At 52.6% G+C, this 23,071-nt stretch overlaps 1 protein-coding gene across 3 annotated transcripts in view; it reads right to left on the reverse strand.

The window, feature by feature from the left end:
- Nucleotides 1–499: 499 nt before the first annotated feature.
- AP1M1 (adaptor related protein complex 1 subunit mu 1) overlaps nucleotides 500–23,071 on the reverse strand; it is a 28,572-nt gene continuing 6,000 nt past the window's right edge. The window contains exons 3-13 of one of the 3 annotated variants that reach the window (XM_036095396.2): nucleotides 21,245–21,312; nucleotides 19,468–19,598; nucleotides 18,540–18,687; nucleotides 17,100–17,135; nucleotides 9,479–9,605; nucleotides 8,245–8,387; nucleotides 7,709–7,780; nucleotides 7,135–7,293; nucleotides 2,174–2,299; nucleotides 1,506–1,581; nucleotides 500–1,378 (exon numbers count right to left, since the gene is read on the reverse strand). In XM_036095396.2, coding sequence (XP_035951289.1) covers nucleotides 1,356–1,378; nucleotides 1,506–1,581; nucleotides 2,174–2,299; nucleotides 7,135–7,293; nucleotides 7,709–7,780; nucleotides 8,245–8,387; nucleotides 9,479–9,605; nucleotides 17,100–17,135; nucleotides 18,540–18,687; nucleotides 19,468–19,598; nucleotides 21,245–21,312 — 1,109 coding nt within the window. In that variant the 3' untranslated portion in view covers nucleotides 500–1,355. The remainder of the gene's footprint in view (nucleotides 1,379–1,505; nucleotides 1,582–2,173; nucleotides 2,300–7,134; nucleotides 7,294–7,708; nucleotides 7,781–8,244; nucleotides 8,388–9,478; nucleotides 9,606–17,099; nucleotides 17,136–18,539; nucleotides 18,688–19,467; nucleotides 19,599–21,244; nucleotides 21,313–23,071) is intronic. The other 2 variants (XM_036095398.2, XM_036095397.2) reach the window with 2 other exon arrangements.

The following is a 23,071-nucleotide window of genomic DNA, read 5'->3' on the forward strand; positions in this document are numbered from 1 at the left end:
TGGGCCAGGGTGGTATCCTTAACTCAATGCAGCTGAAAGGCCAAGCTCCTACTTGGGCTGATGCCCACCAGTCCTCCAAGGGGGAGCTGGTGATATGGGAGAGGGCCAGGGGAGCACAGCCCTTGAAGGAAGAGGGGGTGATCCAGGCAGGGCCAGCGGCACAGACGTTGGGGGGGTGTGAGGCAGGTGCCCGCTGTGGGAAGAAGGGTGCTTCCTGCCTGTGCGCCCCCCACGGTCCCCTCTGTGGACCAGGCAGTGGTTCTCAAACTCCAGCGCACATGCGAATCCGTGGAACCTGTGAACTCTGCCTCGGCAGGTCAGGGTGGATCTGTGAATGTGCGTTCCAAATGAGCTCAAAGGGGACACTGATGCCGCTGCTCTGAGGAGCACACTGAGGAAGACCGGCGGGGGGCGGGGGGTGATGGGAGCCCTGCACCCGCCCCTGCTCACCCAGGAGGAGTCGGCCACGTGCTGCGTCTGAGGGAAAGCAGGCGGCGTGTTTCCGTAATGGACTTTAATGTAATCGTGACACGAACACAGGCAGGGTGGTGGTGGGTGACCAAGCACAGATGTGGATGACCTGTGCCCCCAACCCTCCAAGGCCAGCAGTCCTCACTGGACGCCACTTCCCTGGGGGGACAAACACTGATGCGGCTGAGTGACAGCCTCACACGGCACAGCGGACCCTGGGAAGGCACCTCCGCCGAAGCCTCGGGCAAAAGGCGACGAGCCTCCACCGAGAGGCGCGGGCCAGGGTTGGGCCAGACACGGGAGGGAACCCAGTGTCATGTGGGCCTTGCTGAGGAGGAGGGCACTCTGCCCTCACGAAGTGCTGCCCGAGAGCTTCAGGACAAGGGGCGGGAGGCGTGGACAGTGAGGTTCACGTGAACAACAAGGAACGAACGAGACAGAAATTAGGAACACTCATGAACCTACAACATTCAACAGAATGGCAACCAAATGGCGGCCCGGCCAGCCTGGCCAGAGGCCGTGTGCAGCCAGCGGCCGGGTGAGCACTTCCCCTCTTTGTGGTGCCTGGGAGCTAACCAGCACAGAAGGCTGTATTTGATCTCTAGAGGGAAAGATTTCATTTCCTTCCCCTCAAACTGACTCAGGGGGCAGAGAGACAAGACTTCTCGAAGATGAGCTTCTTCCGGAAGAAGGGACCCAGAGACGAGAGTGGCAACGGCAGAGCAGGTGTGCCTGGAAAAGGAGGGGTCCCCGGGAGGAGCCGGGAGGGTGGCCTGTGGCCAGGGGTGCCCCTCCTCCATCCAGCAGGCTTGGCAGGTGCTTCCTCCTGGTGCTTCCGCCAGGAGCCCCAGCGCCGGGGCCGGGGGCGCTGGCCGCATGGCCCCTCACTGGGTCCGGAGCTGGTAATCTAGAATCAGGGAGGGAGGCCTTGGTTTTCTGCACTGTACCTGTGGGGGAGGGGCCGCCCCCCCAACCCTGGGGCTGCTCCACGCGCACCACCCTCTCAGTAGCGCGCACGGGCGGGCTGCACGCACCTCCGTTCTGAGTGATGTAGCGGACCCATGGCAGAGCCTGGTAGCCGCTCTTCTCGATGATCTTCAGGTAGCGCACCTAGGGCACAGGCAGCAGGGCCCTGAGCATGTACACGCTGTCCCCTCCTGGTCCCCCCACCACTCCCCACAGAGGCCAGGGAGGGGAGGCTGTGATGAGGAGTGGGCCAGCATGGGCAGGGGGCAGTGGGAGGGCACGGGAGGGGCGGGTGCCTGTCCATAGCATGTGGACGCCGTGGGAGGGAGGAGTCACGCTGGAAGGGGTGGAAAAGAGCCAGGGTGTGTGTGTACTCCCAGGCACGGCCCTCCAGCAGATTCCTGGGGAGGGGGACCCAGAGTTCACTTCCCCTCACAGATCTGCCACGGAGGTGCCTAGGAAAACAGGCCCCATGGTGGCAAAGTGCGTGGACACTAGAGGCTCGGACTCTAGTTCTGGGGGTCAAACCAATCTCTGAGCTCGGAGCCGAAACACAGGGTCAGGTCTGAACTGACAGGTGTGGAGAGAGGCAGAAGCAGGGCAGCACCGCGGTGGCCCCGGGACAGACTGACCAGCACCCTCGCCTAAGCTGTCGTCTGCAGCTCTCTGAGCCGGGACGGACACCTGGGCCTGCCCATGTCTGCTCCGGGGCCCTGGCGACCCCGGCCACGTGTACCTGGATGCCAGAGGTAGTGAAGTAGGGGATCTCAAACTTGACGCTGATCGGGGGCTTGCCCTCCTTGTCCTCCGCTTCCACGCTGGGCAGGCCGAAGTGGGCCCGCATCAGGTACTCCTTGCCCCCCTGGAGGAGTACACGAGGTAGAGATGGTCAGGCCAAGAGCTACCCCAGAGAGTTCCAGGTTGCTGGCCTGGCCACTGAGCCCCTTCCTGCGTGGCTGTGGTCACCCAGAGTCTCAGCTCCTCCAACGCACTTATATTTACCCCAGGCCTCACGGACTGTCCTGCCGGCCGAGCCGGGCAGATCAGAGGCATGCTGGGGAAAACCAGTGAATTCCAAGAATCAAGAGTTTCACAAACTCTCAGGGAGGGAGGACTAGTTGCTTCAAGGAAGCCTAGCCTGACAGGCCAGGCCTCAGGAAGGAAGAGGGGGCACAGACATACGGACAGTGCAGGTGCCACCATGGGACACGTGCGCCCTGCCCAGGCCAGAGTCCGAGTGAACACCCCCACATGCCCAACGTCCAGCAGGCGGCGTGTGCAAGCAAGGGGGGAAAGGTCAAAGTGAGGGATGGTGAACAGAGGGAGGTAACAAAAGTAAGAGACCGAGGCCGGGGGCTGACTGATGAGTTGGACTGGTGTCCTGTCCCAGAGGGTAAGGAAGGGGGCAGCTCTGGCCCCAGAGGCTGAGCAGTGACTAGAGACGGGGCCTGAGGCAGGGCCAGGAAGGCCTGGAAGGCCAGTCCGGCACAGGAGGAAGGCATCTCGGTCTGGTTGTCCAGGGGCCCGGTGCATCTCACCTAGAGCAGTGGGGAGCAAAGAGAGCACAGCTCTGGCCACACCCAGGACCCTGTAGTTGTTGATCCCCAGGGCTCTGGCAGGAGTGGCTGCCGACCAGGGCCGGGGGCCGTCCTTGCACGTCTCGGGTAGAGCAGAGCCGAGCCCCGGCTCCCCAGGGCCGCGCTCAGGCTCCTCGCCCTGGGATGGTGCCAGTATGCTCACCAGCGCCGGGGCCAGCGTGAGAGCGGGGGCTCTGCCCGAGTCAGGGACATGTGCTGAGTAAAGACTCTGGGACAACGAGGGGAGAATAATGTGGTCCCAGCAGCAGACAAAGCAGGCGGCAAAGGAATAAAATCAGCTCCACCAGCCTGTGTATGAGACAATAACCAGACCCCAAATCTGAGCCTCATGAAGACAAAAGGGAAAATGAAAGCAAAAGCACATGCAGACGGGCGGGCCTTCCCAGCGGAGCGGTGGAAGTCTGCTCCCCTACCCTGGGTCCGTCGTGTCGATGTCAACGGGTTTAATGCTCGCACGGACCAGAAAGACCGACAGGCTGGCTCACAGACCAAAACACAGCTCTGGGCCGCGAAAGCGGACAAAAGCTACGCCAGCAGAAGAGCGGGTGAAGGCGCGCCAGCGACGGGCAAACTAAACACCGCAGGGGCTGCCGTCAGGGCAGGAAGGGAGGGCCACGGTCCTAGCGGCTGCAGTCCTATGATCCACAGGGAAGGTATCATAGTCACGAGTGTCTACGAGCGCCAACTAACAGGGCGGCAACCTCTGTCAGGCAGATGCTACGCGACGTGCAAAGGGAACCAGAGGAAGGCAGTGCTGACCGGGTGGACGCCGCCACTGTGTCACGGCAGACCTCGCGGGCTCCCTACCCCGGTCACAGAAGCCTCGTCTTCCTCCCCAGTGCACCTGCAGTATTTACAAACTCGACCTTCTGTTAGCACACAGCGGACACTTGGAGAAATCCCGGAAGTAGAAACAGTAAGAATAACACTCTGGCTTTAGTGCTCCAAATCGGTGGTGAGGAGAAATGAAAATCAGAAGGCCCACCCCCTAGGAAATTTAAAAAGAACCACCGAGGCGCATGGGTGGCTCAGTTGGTTGAGCGTCTGACTCGTGACCTCAGCTCAGGTCATGATCTCAGGGTCCTGCAATCGAGCCCCGCATTGGGCTCCACACTCAGCAGGGAGTCTGCTTGAGATTCTCTTTCCCTGTGCCCCGCCCCCAGGCTCATGCTTGCTCTCTCTAAAATAAATAAGTAAATCTTTAAAAAAACAACAACAACCAACTCTCTATCCAGTTACAGAATTTCTAGATGAGCAAGTAAAATATTACATGTCAGAATTTTTGGGTTACACAGGTAAGGCAGGGCTTAGAGGAACATCTTGGATTAATATAAATACTTGGATTAATATAAATTTTAAAGCAAAATCATCAAATGAAAATATCTAACTTGAAAAATTAGAACAAAGAAAGGATGAAGAAATGCAAATTAAAGACTTATAAAAGACAGAAAAATATCATAACAAAATTAAAATACAAACCTGGAAAGAAAAAACAAAAAGACAAGCTACTAGGCAGCCTTATCCAGCGAAACAGCAGACCCAAATACACACAAGAAGAAAGAATAAGGAAGAAGTAACCATCATAAGTGAATGAAAAGAAAAAAAAAGACCACTTTCTCCAACTTGGCAAACCTGGTTAGGATGGATAATTTTGAAGGGAAATATAATTTACCCAAACAGTCTCCTATAGAAATGGAAACTCTGAAGGACCCGATTTCCAGAGAAGGGATGGAGAAAGTAGTCGAGATCCAGAAGGTCACATAGCCAAATTCTATCAACCTTCTCAAGACCAGACGATGTCCCGGCCACTTAAACGGTTCTGCAGCACGGAGACGGGACACAGAGTAATTACGAAGCAGGTACAACACGAATACCTGACAGACAGCGCACCAAAAAAACATCAACCTCCGTTATGATTATCAAAGTGAAAATGTTATGTACAATCTTATCGATAGAATCCAACGGTGCATTGAAAAGGAAAGATACCTCGAACGGGTGGAGCTTACAGAATGCAGGGATGGTCCAGCTCCACCCACTGACAGACCTGAACTCACAGACACTGAAGGGGCACCTGGGTAAGTCTGCTACCCATTTGTGCCAAAACCGCAGTAAAGCAGGGCTGGATCGAGTCCATGGCCCAACGTGGCGTCGCACTTGGAGGGGACACCTGGCTGTGTCTCCGGGTGGGGGCAAGACCAGAGGCCACTGTCCACCACCACTTACAGGCCCCGGAGAGAGCAGCCCACGAAGCAAGGAGGTACCAGAGCCATCAGATGCCCAAGAGCAGAGGAGAAGGGAAACCTGCATCTGGCTGCAAATGATACAAAAGAATATCTGAAAACCCACGGGGATTGAGAGAAAAACTACCCTAAAGCAGACACCCGGTAAGGAACCAGGGCGTGAAACTACTATGCAAACAGCGGCTACCTGCTGGAAGACACGGCGGAAGACAAGACCCCACTCAACAGAACACTGACTTAAGGCTCATCTTAACAAGAGATGGACAAACTGGCAGGAACTTTGGGGGCTCCTGAGGACGGGGCGGGGGGGGCGGACAGGGCGGGCAGTTCTGCGGCTTTCATCTGGTTCCAGGCACATGAATGTGTCCCCCCTGAGGAAATTCATCGAACTGTCCACATTTCATCTGTCTACTTTTCTGCATGTTGTATTTCAATGAAAGTACTTTTTAAACCAAGGGAGAGGCTATGTGAGGTGTATAAGGTAAACATGAAGACGGCCCCCAAAGCACTGAGGTGAGACAGGCACAAAGCCTCATAAAGGTGTTAGCTCTTCCTACTCGACTTATAAATTTAGTGCAAACAAACTGATTCTAAAATTCATAAGGAACACCAAACAAGTAAGCAAGGAAGAATCACCAGGAAACAAACAAGCGATGTGGGTGTGTGTGTGGGGGTGGGGGGGCTGCCCTTATCAGATGTTAAAACAGAGAATAAAGCTCTGAGTTAAAATATGGCCTTGCTGCGTGGACAGAGAGACAATAGGACATTCAGAAAGAGATCTAATGCCACGTGAAAATCTGATATTTAATAAACATGGCATTTCAAACCACAGGGGAAAAGATGGGACTTTTTAGTAAACGATGTTCAAAAACTGAATAGCCATTTGGAAAAAGATAAAACTGGACCTGTACCTCCCCCCATTTACCAGACCTAGTTCTGAAAGCACCTAAAATCTAAGGTGAAAAATGCCACTGTACAGGTTGTAGAAGCAAATATAGGTGAATTCCTTTACATCTGGGAATGGTGAAGCCTTTCAAAGCATGACTTACAATTCAGATGCAATAAAAAGACCAGGAAATCTGACTATATTAAATAATAACGAAACAAAGAAGCAATCAAAAAAGGTCACACAGCAAAAACTACCAGAAACAAAGCCAAAAGATAAACATTAAATTGGGGAAAACCATCTGCGACTTACATCAAAGAAAAAGTGCTCAACTTGCCCATATATAAAGAGCTCTCAGAAACAAAGAAAATGACCAAACCTGAAAGAAAAATGAGCAAGAGATGGCTGCTATGGTTTCCAGAGGAAGAAATGCAAATGGCCCTCAGACATAAAAAAAGGAGCTCCATCTTGTTTATAATGAGAAAAAGGCAATGGGCCATAATCGGCACGGGAACACACATCCACCTTCCAGGCTCTCTGGGCACTTCTGCTGCAAACCCAGACTCCAGTGCTGAAAATCCTGAACACAAGCCAGGCAGCTATGCCAGCATGAAGTGCTCGACATTCCTGGAGCTGGTGCTGGATTCCTGAAACCCACACTGCTCAGGCCTCGAGGCAGTCTGGTCCCCTTGGGGGAAGCTGAGTTCTGAACCAGTGTCGGAGAGAGGGCGGCGGGGGGGGGGGGGGGGGGGATGCCCTGATCCTGGAGATAGGCTGGTCACACGCAAGCTGCCTCTGCCAGCTCCAGCTTTCCCTCCTTGCTCGGCCAGCCCTCGGCTCTCCTCTGCTGGCCCCCCAGAACCCCCAGGTGGGGATCGAGGCCCTTCAAGGCTACTGTACTGTGATGGGCAAAGGGAGCAGGTGGGGTGTGGGTGGAAGTTAAGAGGGGCATCCCACTGAAAAGGGCGCTCACCGGGAAGGACTTGATGGACCACACGATCTCACTGTTCTCGGGGACCCACTTGACACTCCCCACCGTCGTCTTGAACTTGGGGGAGTCGGCATCGTTGGGTACGGGGATGTGAATCTCCACGTTGTTGGCCGTTGACCGCCGCTTGAACTGGCTCTTGGCCTGGAGATGAGACCAGTGCAGCCAAGGTTGTGGAAGGCACAGGTCAGACAACCCAGTCCCCACCCCGCCTGCTCCCACTAGGGCCCTACACCCCTTGGCCTGGCCTGGGGGCCCCACCACGCCAACCCCCAGTCCTCCAGGCACAGCTCACAGCCTCTCACCCACCTGAGATTCTCCCTATGCCCTCCAGTCCCCTTGACCGTCAGGGCTCCCTGTCCTTCCCTCTGGCTCACAGTGAGGCAGCACAAGCATCAGCCACGGGCCTTACCTCCCAGGATGGGGAGCACAGAGCCCCATGGGGCCCCTGCCTGGTTCGGACCCTGTGCCAAAGGCCCTGAACAGGCAGGGCCATCCACCAGCCCCCCACTTACTGCCCGTGGCCCAGGCTGACGCTGTGTGTGGGACGGGCACGCACCTTGATCATGTACTCGATGCGGCTGTGGGAATGCTTTTCAATCACGGACTCGATCCATATCAAGGGCTTCACCTATTGGGGAGAGTGAAGGTGGCACTCACGCATGGTCATTTTACAGAGGCCCATCTCACAGAGGGGAAACTGAGGCCTGGGGAAAGGGACCATGTGCCCAGGTGTGAGCCCAGCATGCCAAAGCCCTATGGAAGGAGTCCACAGCCAGACCAGGATGGACATAGAGACCGATGCGCATCTGTGAAAATGCAGAAAACATCACTGGGGCTGCCTAGAATGGGGTCTGGCCCCTCAGAAAGTTCAGAGCCCCAAGCTGTTGAACATGGGCTCTGTGGAGCCTGGGCAGTCCGTGGGAGCTGTTGCCTACCCTGGGTGTCACCTTGTGGATGTGAGACTCATCCTGGATGGGGACTATTCCCACCCACCGGGGAGGAGGTGGGAGCCTGTCTGGGGCCTCCACACACTGCCCACTGCCGTCTGGGTGGAAGCCTGCCCCGGGGGCAGGTGCCTGTGGGCGCACTCACGTGGGTGTTGAGGCGGTAGGACATGAGCTCAAACTCGCCATCTGGAGGGATGAAGGAGATGGTGCGGTCGTTCTCGAAGCGCGAGAGTCGCACACACTGGTGGAACTTCACGTCCTCTAGCTCCACGGACTTGCTTTTGCCACCTGAGGGGAGGCAGGGGTAAGGGCAGGACAGACCCTAGGCCCTCTGGGTCACTCTGTCAGCAACGCTTCCACTGCCTGGGGCTCACCCCTGGCAGAACAGAGCTGCCCCTCAAATCTGTGGGTCACAAAGGCCAAGGGGCCCAGGTTCCCATACAATCTCCCCTGTCCCTCCTCAGCCCCTTGGAAGCCTCGTTGCATCCTGACACTGGGCACATGCTGAGGGCAGGGCTGGGCGGCCTGGTTCACTCGGAGTCCGCAGCAGCTAGCTCAGGGTCTGGCCAGGGCTCCTGCTCAGGACACATTTGCCAAATGACTAATAGACCGGGCTGGGGATGCACGGCGATGGCTCAGGGCTCCCAGTGCGCCCTGGCCCCCATCATCATCCCATGGGTTCTCGGTTCCTGTCTTGGTTTTCCATCCCACAGAGGAGCTGTGCAGGCCGGGCCAGCCAGGGACAGGAGCCGCCCTGATGGGCCAACACCACAGAGGCCCTCAGTCCTGCTGCCGTGGAGGTTAAGTCCGGCAGCGCGGCCACTGCTCCCGCGGCTGGCGGTCCAGTTTGTAAACACAGAGCCTCAGTAAGCCGGGCCCTGCGGTCACTGTGGCCCCTGCCCCAGCACAGCGAGTGCCATCTCCAGGCCAGGTGGTGAGAGCTGGAACCACTGTGGGCAGCCTTAGAGCAGCCCAGACCCCGCGCCCCACCCGGGGACAGGAGCTCCGCAGGGAGAGGAGAGAACAAGGCCTAACCTTGAGCCCGCAGCTCCCTCCAAGATGGTGTAGCGCAGGGTCTCGGACCTGCTGCGTGACCCTCCCTGAACTTAACATCTAAGGCACTGGCCCGTGTCCTCTGGCCCGGGGGGCGGTAAGGGGACTTGACTTTGGGATCTTCACTCTTCTGTATTTTCTATGTCCAGGTATCAATGTATTAGTTTTCACAGTTATCTTGTCCACAACGTGAAAATGTGTCTGAAGCAAGTGCTTGAGATCCGCGTGTTCCCTCACGCAGCTCAATATCCCCTCAGCGCCGCTCTGAGCTCAGCGTGAGGCCCGCTCTGGCCACAGGGACGCCGTGGGGCTGGCGGGGTACTCACGGCCTGTGTTGTCGAAGAGGACCTTATCATTGAGGCCCAGGCGCAGCTCGGGCATGCCTGATAGGAAGACCCGCATCTTGATGGAGCCCACGATCTCGCTGCGCAGCACGTTGCCATTGGCACTGACCTGGGGGATGGCGAGGCGGGCGTGAGGGGAGGTCCCTGTTCACCAGTTGCCCCATTCTCAATGCCCTTCTCACCATCCCCTGAGCTGGGTGAGCCTCACCTTCCTCCCATCCAGCCTTTGTGCAGGGCCACAGGGGCCGACACATGGGCCCTGCCCTCTCGGTCTCAGGCCACACAGGCAGGCCTCTCTCGGAGCAGGCCACACTTGCTTTTCTTGAAATCTGTTTCTCCATGTGGGGCCTGAGGCCACCCAGCCTGTGTCCCCTACTTCCTAAAGATGGGGCTTCCAGGGCCCTGACCCCTCTGTGCTCCCCAGGGTGCCCTGAAGTCTGATACCACTGATCCAAAGTAACCGTGCATTTAAACAGATATAGTCATGACAGTAACTGACTGAGCCCTTCTTCTGCCCCAGGCGGGGCTCTGCGTGCCTCAACAGCCTGCAGGCCGGGGCGCTGACTCAGGTGACCCTCTACCTCACGTGCAGACCAGGAAGCATCTGAGTGTGATGAGAAGTCATGGCAGGCCAACAGGGAAGCCCTGAGACTGTCATGAGGGAGCCAGGCTGCTGCAACACCTCTTCACATGCCCATTTTAGATAAAAGGACACTGAGGCACAGGGCAGAGGCCGCACGGTGGCTGGCAGAGGCGCTAGGGCCACAGCTGTGACCACCACCCCATATCAGCACGTCCACACCCACAGGCGAGGGCCAGGGCTGCAAACGCAGGGGTCTTGGGGCCGCACGGGCCACTCCTCAGAGGGGCCAGCCACACTCACATGGTGCAGGGCCCGAGTTGCCTCTCTCTGCAGAGGAGGAGGAGAATCTGTCCAGCTTTTAACTCGAGTGTCTGGAAAGCACCACATGCACACACGCAAGCGCTCCGCCTCTGAGGGAGGCAGAGAACTAAGGCACCAAGTAGATGACAACCCCAGGAAAGGCACACAACAGGACAGCAGGCCCTGCACGGTCTGGCTCCATCACCCCCCCTTGCTCACTATACTCCGGCCACATGGCCTCTCACTGTCCGCACTTGGCAGGCAGCTCCCTGCCCCCACAGCACACAGCAGCCACCTCTTCCTCCCCTGCCTCTCGACAGCTCTGTCTGCCCACCCATCTCTGTCCCCCCTCTGGTGAGGGGCTGTGTCGGGCTCCTCCCTGCTGGGCCAGCACAAGGACAGCGCCTGGGGGCAGAAGGTCCCCAGAGAGCACGTGCCAACATGGGCCCTCGCTGGCTGGCCAGGCTCTGGCACTCTGACCGGCCTTACTCAGGGGGCCCTCCATGCTCCCAGCTGTGACTGCCCCTAGATTGGGAGGGCTGTCTTCCTCCTGGGGAGTAGGGACTGCACAGCCCTCTGTAACTGAACATGTGAGGTCATGAACGCTGGGAAGGCAGGCTCAGTAGGGGAGCAGAAAAGCCGTGCAGTCCACCAGGCTAATCTCAGCCCTGCAGGCAGCAACCAGGACGGGTGGGCGCAGAAGAGATGTCTGCTGAGCTGCTTTCAGTACATCACTACGTCCAGATGACCAGAATCTGGAGGCCCACGTTGACTCAGCTGCCAGCTCTGCAATCAGACTCAGGAAGATGGTGTTCCAACACGTCTCCGATATCCACACCCACCTCGTGCTGCCCCATGTATGGAAGATCAGGGGTCCTTCGGGCACAGACACATGCTGGGGTGCACTGGGACTGGACACACCTTGAACTCCTAGTGCTTTCACATACAGCTATTTGGAAACTGCTCCTTGGGATTTGCTTTTCTACCCCAAGACACTCTAGAGTTAGAGGGACCATGTTCTGGGCTCAATGAACAATTCAGACAAAGGTCCCGAGACAGGAGGGGCATGCAGTTACTGAGGCCACTGTCTTGCTCCATGACTTAAACAGTAAGAAGGCAAATATGCTTACATTAAGTCCACTGGGAGAATCTGTTGGGGAAGCACTCTTGACAATTCCACAACCAGGAACTCACCCTTCCAGGAATCCCGCCCACGTACGGGACATATCCCAAACTCAAGTCTGAGGATGAACAAGCTCGCTCATTTCTGCACTGTCTGCAGCAGCTGGAAATGGGCACACCCGAGCGAGCCGCATGATGGGACTGGCCCACTGACTACGACGACAAACCTGGGCAGGGTGCCTGGGCAACCATGGAAGACTGAAAGGCGCAGCAGGTGGATCGGGGAAGAACCGCTGTAGGAGCAGCGCCCTCCCTGCCTCCCCTCCGTGGGAAAGTGCAGAGGAAACCTGGAAGTGGAAGCAAGCACTGGGGTGCAGACTGAGCTCACGGAAGCCTCTAGCTCTGGCTTCAGCGCCAGAGGGGGAACTCCTGCCTCTTAGAGCGAGTACAGAAATCCCCTAATCCCCCCCTTTTGTCTGTTCTCTCACACCCAGGCCCCAGGCAACCCAGCTGCTGTTCCCAGAGGGTGGGGCAAACCCAGGATGGGGGCCCACTGCAGACAAGCACGACAGAATGGGGATCTAGAGCCCCCAACGAGGTGGTCACAGAACCAAAAAGGGATGCCCCAAGCAGCTGGAAAGTACCAGAAAGACAGCTAAGAATGAGGAGTCCAGGGAAACAAACCATGCAGTTGTTTGTCTCCAGAGCTCTAGAACTGGGCATGAGTGGCTATGATCCTAATTAGTATGTCAAAGACTTTGAGAGACAAACTGCACAGTCCCAGACCGACCAGCGGGTGGAGCATACTCCGGATAAGCTCAAATAGCAAAAAGTCCAGGATCGAATCTAAAACTACTTGGCATACAAAGAACCACGACAACTTTAGCTCACATGGAAAATACAGTTAACAGGTGCCAACACTGACGCAAATGCTGGGATTATCTGACAAAGACTTTAAATAGCTAGGTAAAAATCACAAACACCCTGGCAACAAATGTTAAAATAGGAAGTCTCAGCAGAGAAACAGACTACAGGAAAAAGGGTCAAATGGAAATTTTAGAACTAATAAATACAATGACTGAAATACAAAACTTGCTGGATGGGCTCAATAGCAGAATGGGGACAAAACAGGAAAGGGTCAGTGAACTTGAAGACAGATCAAAAGGAATCATCCAATCTAAACAAAAAGAAAAAAAAAGGTGGGATAAAATAAAAAGAGCCTCAGAAGCCCTTGGGTCACTGACAAAAGGTCTAACATTCATGTCCCTGGAGTCCAAAAAGAAAGGAGAAAGAGTGAAATGATGCAAACCTATTTGAGGAAACACTGGCTGAAAATGTCCCATTTTCATGGTAGAAGACCATAAGCCTACATATGTAAGAAGCCGAACAAATCCCAAACGGTAGAAATCCAAAGATAACCATACCCAGACACATCATAATCTATCTGCTAAAAATGAAAGACAAAGACAAAATCTGGAAGGCATCCTGAGAAACACAAGGCATTACCTACAGGGGATACGAGTTTGAGTGACTGTGGATTTCTCATCATGAAGCATGGAGCCCTGAGGGATGGCAGGACATTTTCAAGGTGCCAAAGGAGAACTGCCAACCCAGAATCTGTTACCCAGTCAAAATACCCTTCAGAATGAAGGTGAAATGAAGACATTCTCAGATGAGGGAAAACCAAGCTGATCTGTTCTGAAAGAATTGCTAAAAGCAGCTTTTTAGGTGGAAGGGACATGTTCCCAGAAGGAAACCTGGAAAGTCAGGAAATCAAGGGAAAGCAACTGAAGTGGCAAATGTCTCGGTTATGTGGAAGACTGTTATTCTTCCCCTCTTGATTGCTTTCAAGTACGTCTGAAAATTGAAAGCAAAATCTTAACACTGGGGCACCTGGGTGGCTCAGTCGGTTAAGTGTCTTCCTTTGGCTCAAGTCATGATCCCAGGCTGCCTGCTCAGTGGGGAGTCTGCTTGTCCCTCTTCCTCTGCCCCTCCCCCCTGCTCATGCTCTCCCTCACGCTCTCACTCACCTTCTCTTGCTCTCTCAAATAAATAAAATCTTTTAAAAAAGTCTTAACACTGTCTGATGTGGTTTCCAATGTATCGAGATGAATACATGGAACAACTCTAGCATCAAGAGGTAGGAAAGTTTCTGGATTCCAACTGAAGTGATAAAATATTGATTCTAAGTAGATGATGAAAAGGTAAGTATGCATTTTATAGCAACAACTAGAAAAAACTATACAAAGAGATACAGTAATGACCACAATGAAGAAATGAAATGGAATGCTAAAAATATTCAAACAGACCATAGAAGGATAGGGAAAAAAAAAAAAAAACCCAAAGGAATGAAAAAAAGAGGGAACAAAAAGAAAACAAATAAAACAACAGTAGACTTTAATCTAACAAATTAATAGTTACTGTAAGTATAAATGCTCTAAACATATTAATTAAAAGACAGAGACTCCCAGAATAGATTTTTAAAAATGACCCAGTTTGAGCACCGGGTAACGTATGGAAGTGTCGAATCACTATATTGTACACCTGAAACTAATATTACACTGTATGTTACCTTACTGGAGTTTAAATAAAACCCTTTTAAAAATGACCCAGTTATATGTTGTCTACAAGATATACGATACGGGTAAGTTAAAAATAAAAGGACAGGGTGCCTGGCTGGCTCAGTCAGTAGAATGTACTTTTGATCTCAGGGTTGTGAGTTTGAGCCCCCACATTGGGGATAGAGATTACTAAAAAACAAAATCTTTAAAAATAAAATAAAAGGATTAGAAAAAGAAGTAAAAGGATAGAAAGACATATAATGTGTACACACTGATCAAAAGAACTCTAGAGTGACAATATTAATAGCAAAACAGACTTCAGAGCAAAAAAATTACCAGGGATAATTAGAGACATTATATAATGACAAAAGAAAGGATCGGTTCACCAAGGAAACATAAGAATCCTAAATGTGCTTGCGCCTATCAGCACAATGTCAAAATTTGCTAAGCAAAGACATTAATTCACAATTAACAGCTGGAGCTTTTAATACTCCATCAATAATAGGTAGAACTAGTAGCCGGAAAATTAGCAAAAAAAGCTAGAAGAATTGAACATCACCAACCAAGAGGATTTAATTGGCATTTACAGAACACTCAACCCAACAATAGCAAAATATACATTTTTTTTCAAGTGCATATGGAAAATTCACCAAGACAGATCATATTCTGGGTCATTAAAATAAACTTTAACAAATTTAAAGAATTGACATGTAGAAAGTATATTCTTAGATAATAATGCAATTAAATTAAAAATCAGTGACAGTAACAGAAATATCTGCGAACATTTAAAAATTAAACAACACACTTTTGTTAAATAATCCATGGGTCAAAAAGGAAGTCTCAAGGGAAATTTGAACTTTTTCTGAACAAAAATGAAAATTCAACATACCAATTACAGGATACAGCTAAAGCATTACTTAGACATTAAAAGCATTAGATATTTATATTAGAAAAGAGGTTTCAAATCAGTATCTTCAGTTTCCAACTTAAGAAACTAGAAAAAGAAGAGCAAAATGAACCCAAATCACAGAGAAGAAAATACTAGTGCTAACAGCAGAAATCAATGAAATTGAAAACAGAAAAACAACAGAGAAAATCAATGAAAGCAAAAGCCAATTCTTGGTAAAGACCAATAAAATAGATGAAACTCTCACAAAACTGACAAAGAAAAAAGAAATATGACATAAATGGCCAATATCTGGAATGAAAGAGGGGACATCAGCATAGACCCTGCAGACATTAAAGAAACAATAAGGGAATACTATAAACAACACTATGCACATAAACTCAATGACTTCGATGAAATGGACCAGCTTCTTAAAAACAACACACTACCAAAACTCACCTAAGATGAAAGAGAAAATCTGAATAATCCTATAACAATTACAGAATTGAAATTTGTAGTTAAAAATATTCTGAAAAAGGGGTGCCTGGGTGGCTCAGTTGGTTAAGCATCCAATTCTTGATTTTGGCCCAGGTCATGATGTCAGGGTGGTGAGATCGAGCCCTGAGTCAGGCTCCACACCCAGTGTGGAGCCTGCTGAAGATTTTCTCTTTCCTTCTGCCCCTCCTCTCTCTTAAAAAAAAAATTCTGAAAAAGATATCTCTAGGCTCAGATAGTTTCACAGGTGAATTCTACCAAATAGAATAAAAAATATACAATTTACGACACCTTCAAAAAAATGAAATACTTAGTTATAACTCTAAAAAAAGTATACGTGGTAAAAACTACCAATGTTGATGAAAGAAATCAAAGATGACCTAACTAATCCAGCATTTGTGGATTCTGAGACTTAATATACGAAAGATATCAATTTTCTCCCATACTGATTAATAGAGTTATTTAATACAATACCAATCAAAATTCCAGCAGGATCTTTTTGTAGATATAGATAAGCTGATTCTAAAATTTTGTACAAAGGAACTAAATAGCTAAAACAATTTTGAAAAAGGAAGAATGTTGGCAGGATCATATAATCTGATTTTCAGACTTAATAAAGTTACAGTTATCAAGACAGTGAGGTATGGGCTAATGAACAGATATACAGATCAATGGAACAGAAGAGAGTCCAGAAACAGACTCGCGTGAATATGGCCAATTGCTTTTTGACAAAAATACAAAAGCAATTCAATGGAGAAAGGGATAGTTTTTTCAAAAAATGATATTGGAACACTGTTCTAGATGCAAAAAAACTGCACATAAACCTCCTACCTTATATAAAACTTAACTCAAAATTGATCATGGATCTAAATAAAATTATAAAACTTTTTGAAGAAATTTAGGAGGAAACCTATATGACCTTGGGTTTGGCAATGAGTTCTCAGACATGGCACCAAAAGCACACAGATGAAAAAATCGATAACTGGACTTCCTCAAAATTAAAAACTTTTGTCCTGGGGGCCTGGGTGGCTCAGTCATTAAGCGTCTGCCTTCGGCTTAGGTCATGATCCCAGGGTCTTGGGATCGAGCCCCGCATCAAGCTGCCTGCTCCACGGGAAGCCTGCTTCTCCCTCTCCCACTCCCCCTACTTGTGTTCCCTCTCTCGCTGTGTCTCTCTCTGTCAAATAAATCAATAAAATCTTTTAAAAAAACCCAAAAAACTTTTGTCCTGTGAAAGACACTGCACCAAAAGAATGAAAAGACAAGTGATGGACTGGGAGAAAACATCTGCAAATCACATATCTGATGAGAGACTTGTATCCAGGATATATAAAGAACTTGCAAAATCCAAGAATCATAAAAAAAAAACCCAGTTTAAAAACACTCAAAAGACACGAAAAGACACTTCTCCAAAGATGGTATATGGACGACAAAGAAGCACATGAAGAGGTGGTTATCATTAGTCATTAGGGAACTTACAAATTAAAGCCGTGATGAGCTAACACAACACACCGATTAGGATGGCGAAAATCAAAACACTGATCAAGGATGTGGAGCAACCAGAACTCTCATCCACCGCTGGTGAAAAGGAAAAGATGGTGCAGCCACTCTGGAAAATGGTTTGGCAGTTTCTTATAAAGTTAAACATACACTTACCATATGACCCAGCAATCCCACTCCTGGGTATTTGCCCTAGAGAAATGAAAACTTCTGTCTACACACAAACCTGTACGTGAAACGTTTACAGCAACTCTATTCACAACCGCCCAACATTAGAAACAACCCAACAGTCCTTCAATCAGTGAATGGATAAACAAGGTGTGGTTCACTATATAAAATAAATATAAGTAAATATAAGGAGAAACAAACTTTCGATAAACAACAGTAACTTGGATGAATCTCAAGGGCATTATGCTAAGTAGAAAAAGCCAGGCTCAAAAGGTCACATACTGTATGATTCCATTCATAGGACAATCTCAAAAATACAACACTAGAGAAGTCCCCCCACGCCGTCCCTTATCTGCAGGAGATACGTTCCAAGACCCCGTGGACTCCTGAAACCACACACAGTACCGAATCTTCTATATACTATGTTTTTTTCCTATACACATATATCTCTAATAAAGTTTAATTTATAAATGAGGCACAGTGAGAGATGAACAATGAACTAATAATAAAATGGGACAATTAGAACAATATACTATAAGATATGTGAATGTGGTTTCTCTCTCTCTCTCTCAAAACATCTGATTGTACTAGACCCACCCTTCTTCTTGTAATGATGAGAGAGGACAAAATGCCCTCATGACGACACGAAGCGAGGTGAATGACATGGGCCTTGTGATGTAGCGTGAGGCCGCTGCTGACCTGACAATAGTCAGGAGGAGGACCATCTGATTCCGGACCACGGTTGACTGGGGAAGAGAAACCGTGGAGTGTGGGGGGCTACCGGATAGTGATGGGGACCTGAGCGGTGGCCGCTGGGCAGGGCAGAGGTGGAAGGGTGGGACTACCAAGGAGTGGGCAGGAGGGAGGTTTTAGAGGGGATGTGCATCCTGATTATATAGCAGTGGGCTACAAAAATCTGTACATGTGCTAGAATTAACGGAAAAGAAAGTCAATTTTATTTAGTGATAATTTTAAAAATTACATCAAAGGAAAAAACAAATGTGCACAAAACAGTCAAACAACAATAACGAAGTAAGTTGTGGGAGAACCACATCTTATGCTCTCGGCTTTACAGAAAGACAGTGCGTGTTTGTAAATGTACAGAATGGGACCCGAAAGGATGATAATGAATCTTAAGTGAGGTGGTCTCTCTGAATATAGAGGCCTTTGCTTTCTGACTTTCCACCCTGCTTTAAACAGCAACAACTGCGATGTGCCTGCACTGATTCTAAGTAGGAACAAAAGCTAGTGGAAACAGCCTCCCCAGCTGCAGTGAGTGGCCTGAACTGAATCCTGCTGATCAGCTGTCACACGGAAAGTAAACGCCTCTCAGGGCCTTGCTAGTTGTAAAAGTCCAGTTGCTTTTATTTCAATCATGGAGAAGACAAAATTTCTCTAAAAGAAGAAAAGAAACGAAAGGAAGCCTACCAAGAGGTTGACGGACTCGATGACGTCCAAGAACACCTCGTTCTTCCGGTACCTGATGCCCTCGGACCGCCAGGACACTGCATTGGTGACGGTGGCCGGAGGCCTCGGGGCCCCCGTTTCCAGCTTGTGGCCTTCCTGAGTGATGTACCTGTGGGACCACACCCAGAGTAAGGACCTGGGGCACAAACATTTTGAAACAGCCCCTCCCTGTAGCAGGTTCTAGAAAAGGCAGGCTCTGGTTTCACCTGGGCTGTTTAACACAAGAATATCTTACGATATACAAAAAGCCCCAACAAATTCAAGTTACAATGAGCGCAGAGCGTTCATTTTGCGGGGGGCGGAGGGGGGGCAAGGGGACAGCACTGGCGAGGAAAACCGGAGTGGGCACGAACTGCTCTCCCGCTGGGCGGGCAGAGGACACTGACGCCTGGGCGGGGGGGGGGGGGGGGGAAGCTGGTGACCCCGATCCCACCTGGGGAGCAACAGGCACGAGATGCGGGCCAGTGACGTGGCTTCTCTGAGTGCCCCTCTGTGCCATGCAAAATGGGGAGCCGCGCCCCTCACTCTGAAAGGAGTGAAGGTGAAGCACTCGCAACAGGGCCTGGTGCACAGGAGGGACTTGATCCACCCGCCCCGGTGCGGAGGGCAGGGCAGGACCGCCGACAAGAATGCGTCTGTCATGTATGACAGTGAAAACAAAGGCAGGTGACTCCCTAACGACAAGGCACTTAGCGCACCACCTGGCACCAGGGACCTGCTCGTGCTCGTGGGGATGCTGAACGGCCAAGACTCTACAACCGCCCGGGGACAGCTGGAGACAGGGTGGCGGCCCCCAACGTGAAGGCACATTCGCTTCCTCCTGTCTCCACACCTGACCACATCAACGCTGCGATGTTGCCAGGCCTGGGTCCCCGCCCTGCCCACTCACTCCTGCAGGATCTTGCTGTCGGTGGTCTGGGGGTAGCCAAAGTCCATGAGCTCGTCCAGCAGCTCGTAGATGATGACAAAGTTGTCGCGGATGCTCTCCTCCTCCAGCTCCTTGAAGTACTCTGAAAACACCTGTGGTGGGGGGTCATGGGGGCGGCAGATGGGGTGAGATGGGGCCAAGGAAGGGGGGCACCCGCACAAAGCCGCCTGCCCTTTATGCCCACAAGCTGCAGCTGCCCATGTGCGAGCCGTGGCGACATGCCACACGCCAGGCCTTGGGCTGGGAGACCGTGGGCGGGAGGACAACCCTGGCTGCCTGAGCGGCAGGAAGCAGGCTGCGGGTGGGGCAGGCGTCCTGGGAGGGGGGGGGGGGTGGAGGGGGCCTGGGCAGAAGCCCTGCATCTCCACCCCCGTGGGTTCCCTCTCCTCTCCTCCCTGACGGTTCCTCCCCCACCCGCCCAGGTCTAGGGCCTCATCGGAGCTTCTCTTTAATCCCCACTGTTAACTGTCACCCTTTGCCTCTGAGTCACAAGAGACTCAGGTGAGGGGCAAGAGCCACTGGGGTCAGAACAAGCAGTTCTTCCGGACTCTTCCAACTCCTCTGAGCTGTGGACACATCCCCCCCAGTTCAATAGAAAATTAAGAGGATCAAAGAAGGGAGGGGAGAAAAGTTTCATTAGCACTAACCCTGAAGGAAAGCCACCGAGGCAAAAAGGAAATGCCAAACGCTGCAGGGAGGAGAAACTTCCTCCTTCCCCCTTTCCCCATCTCTGGTCCGTGGATGTCCTCCTGCACTCTGGCACCAGCCACTGGGCCTCTATTCAGAAATCACTCCTGTGACGGTGCCTCTGCTCTGGCACAAAGGCCTACTCCTCAGCCCAGACTCAGGCTCCCCAGGGGGACACATGCTCTCCTGCCCACTGCCCAGACTGACCTATTTCCCATTGTCCAGCACAGTGGCTCCTGAGCTAGCTGCAAGTGGCAGCACCTGAGGACGATAGCTCTCCTGCGCCCACGCCAGGCCTCCTGGGTCCGATTCTCCACTTTCTTCAACCCCATGGCCCCTGCTCCAGCCAGGCCCCTCCATTTCTCCTCTGGAAGCCCACAACAACCTCCTCACTGGCCTCCCTGCCGCCTTCAAGTTCCTCCTCCACTTAGCAGCCAGCTCAACAATCTCAACTCCAATTGGGTCTCGTCAGTCTCCCGCTTAAAGTTCCCCACCATCTCTCATCAGGCTTGGAATGAAATCCGAATTCCTCACTAGGCCCTGTGCGTCCCCGACCCCACAGTCCAGCCCCGCCCACCTTGCTGACCTCAGCCCCACACTGTCCCGAGCACACTGGCCAGTCTGATGGTTCCTGACCGTACCATACCACACGCACTCCTGCCCCAGGGCCTTTGCATGTGCTGCTCTCGCTGCCTCCCCATCTCTGAGCAGAATTTGGTTCTGCCCTCCTCCTGGCTAGCCTACCTCCCTAAGCTCTGACTCTCAGCTGGCCCCCGGCCACCCTTCCACAGCCAATTGTGGGGCACAGCTGTCCCTCCTGGAGTCAGGGCGCACTGACCCGCCCTGAGCTCCACCTCTTGTTCACTTTCCCCTCCTCACCATGTCAAAGGGACACCGTCAAAGGCCATAAAATCCCACAAATGGGGCAGCTGGAGCTCCCCTTCCCATTTCCTGGGGTTCTAGCCCCAAAACTCCCTGGGAGGCTGCAGCCCTCAGGTGGCTGGTGTGGGCGGAGGCACACAGCAGAGAAGGGGATTGTGACTCAACTCACCTGTACCACCTTATAAAGGAAGGAGAACACCAGCGACACACAGGCGTTCTTCTTGGACGTGGCAACCACTGCATGGTGGCCCCAGTTAAGGAGTGTTCAGAGGCTTGGGCTGCTGCCTCGCAGACCCCGATTCAGTGCAGGTCTTGGGAGGACCCCCACGGCCACTCTGGGCTCAGAACCTCCCTCAACCCAACCCCCAGCCATTCACTTGGCCTTCAGGGGGTTACTGAGCTTATGGTCTGAGCCAGGCCTGAGACATTGCAGTCACCAGAAGTGGCCCCAGCCCCAAGGGAGTCCTTCATGACAGAGAGGCAGCAGGGGACACAGAGAACCCACCCCAGCCACTGGCTTGGGGGTGAGAGGCTGCCCTGAGGAGGTGATAATCTGAGCTGACAGCCAAAGCCCAGCGTGGTGGTAAGGGTACACCTTGGGTGGGGTGAACAACCCAGGGTGGGGAGGCAGCGTGGCTCTTTCCGGGAGCAGAAAGCAGGACCACGGTTGGTCCTTCCCCAAAAGCCAATGGCTTATGTGATCCCGCTGAGGTGCAGGGCTGCCCAGCCAGGCTCCAGCGGAAGCAGCCGGGGCCAATGCTGGCTCGAGCCCTTCCTGCAAGCCCTGGCTCCTAAAGCAAACCTTTTTAATAGAATCTCCATTTTCTTACTTGTTTGATGGGGGCATGACAGTGGATTCATCGAGGTGATGTGTGTAGTGTGTGGTACAGACTCTCCCTCCCACATGGGGAAGGGTCAGCATGTGCTGGGCACTTCCTGTTCCTTTCCCTAAAGAGCCTCGAGCTACCTGGGGAGGATGGGTCCTCCACTGCAGGTCCATGTGCTGTGCCCTGGACGTGCCCATTCATGACACGCCTGTGCCACCTGGCCCCTGGGGCTGAGCTGGGAGCTCCAGGGGAAAGGGACAGCAGGGCCCACGTCCACCTCATTTCCTGCCTAGAGCGGGGACCCAGGAAACGGATGCTGGGCCAGTCAAAGGAGTGCTGGCCTCCCTCCTCCAGCCTGGGACCACATGCCCTTTAGGTGCTTTCTAAGGAGGGACAGTAGGCCCTCAAGGCCGGGCCCTGCTGGAAACTGTCACCCGACAGTGGAACTAGGGAGCAGGAAGGGGGTAATGGGCAGCAGGACCCAGAGAGGTGAGCCACTGCCGTGTCCTCCCTGGCTGCCCACGTGTGAGACCGGGGCCCGGCTGGAAACTGGCCAGACGGCTCGTGCTGAGCTCACACCACCGCCTCCACACCCGGGCAGCTACCGCCCAGACCCAGGGCGGCTTCACAGACGGCCAACTCCTGGCTTACAGGCCGCCTGGGGGACTCTGTAGAGCTGCCCCCCAGGCCCTCCAGAGAGCGAGGGGAAGGGGAAAGAGAGGCTGCAGGAGCTGGACCTTGGGGGGCCAGACGAGGGTCACAGGCCGGCACCCTCGCTGTAATGTGCGCACGAGGCACTAGCGATGGGCGCGTGAACACGCACACTCTGAGCCCTGCCTTGTCGCCCCCTCTCCGTACCCGCTCCTGTGCCCTGCAGTCTGGCCTCTGCGCTGCAGCCTGAAACCTTCCGCAAACGCACATCTGGCTTTGTGTCACCCCTCTGCCTAAAACCCTCCAAGGGCTTCCCATCAAAGGTGATATCCTAGGAGACCCCTCAGTGCTACTGACCACTTGGGCCTCACTCCCACCACACGCCCCCTCTCCCATGCTCTAGCCACCCCCACTGCGGCTTCCAGAATGAGCCTCGCTTTCCCTCTGCAGAGCTCCTGTCCGGGCCTATCGTTCCTCGTGTCTGCCTACTGCTCTGGAGAGTGGACACCTGGTCTTCC

This window comes from Halichoerus grypus, chromosome 1, assembly GCF_964656455.1.
Source record: "Halichoerus grypus chromosome 1, mHalGry1.hap1.1, whole genome shotgun sequence".
NCBI lineage: Eukaryota > Metazoa > Chordata > Mammalia > Carnivora > Phocidae > Halichoerus > Halichoerus grypus.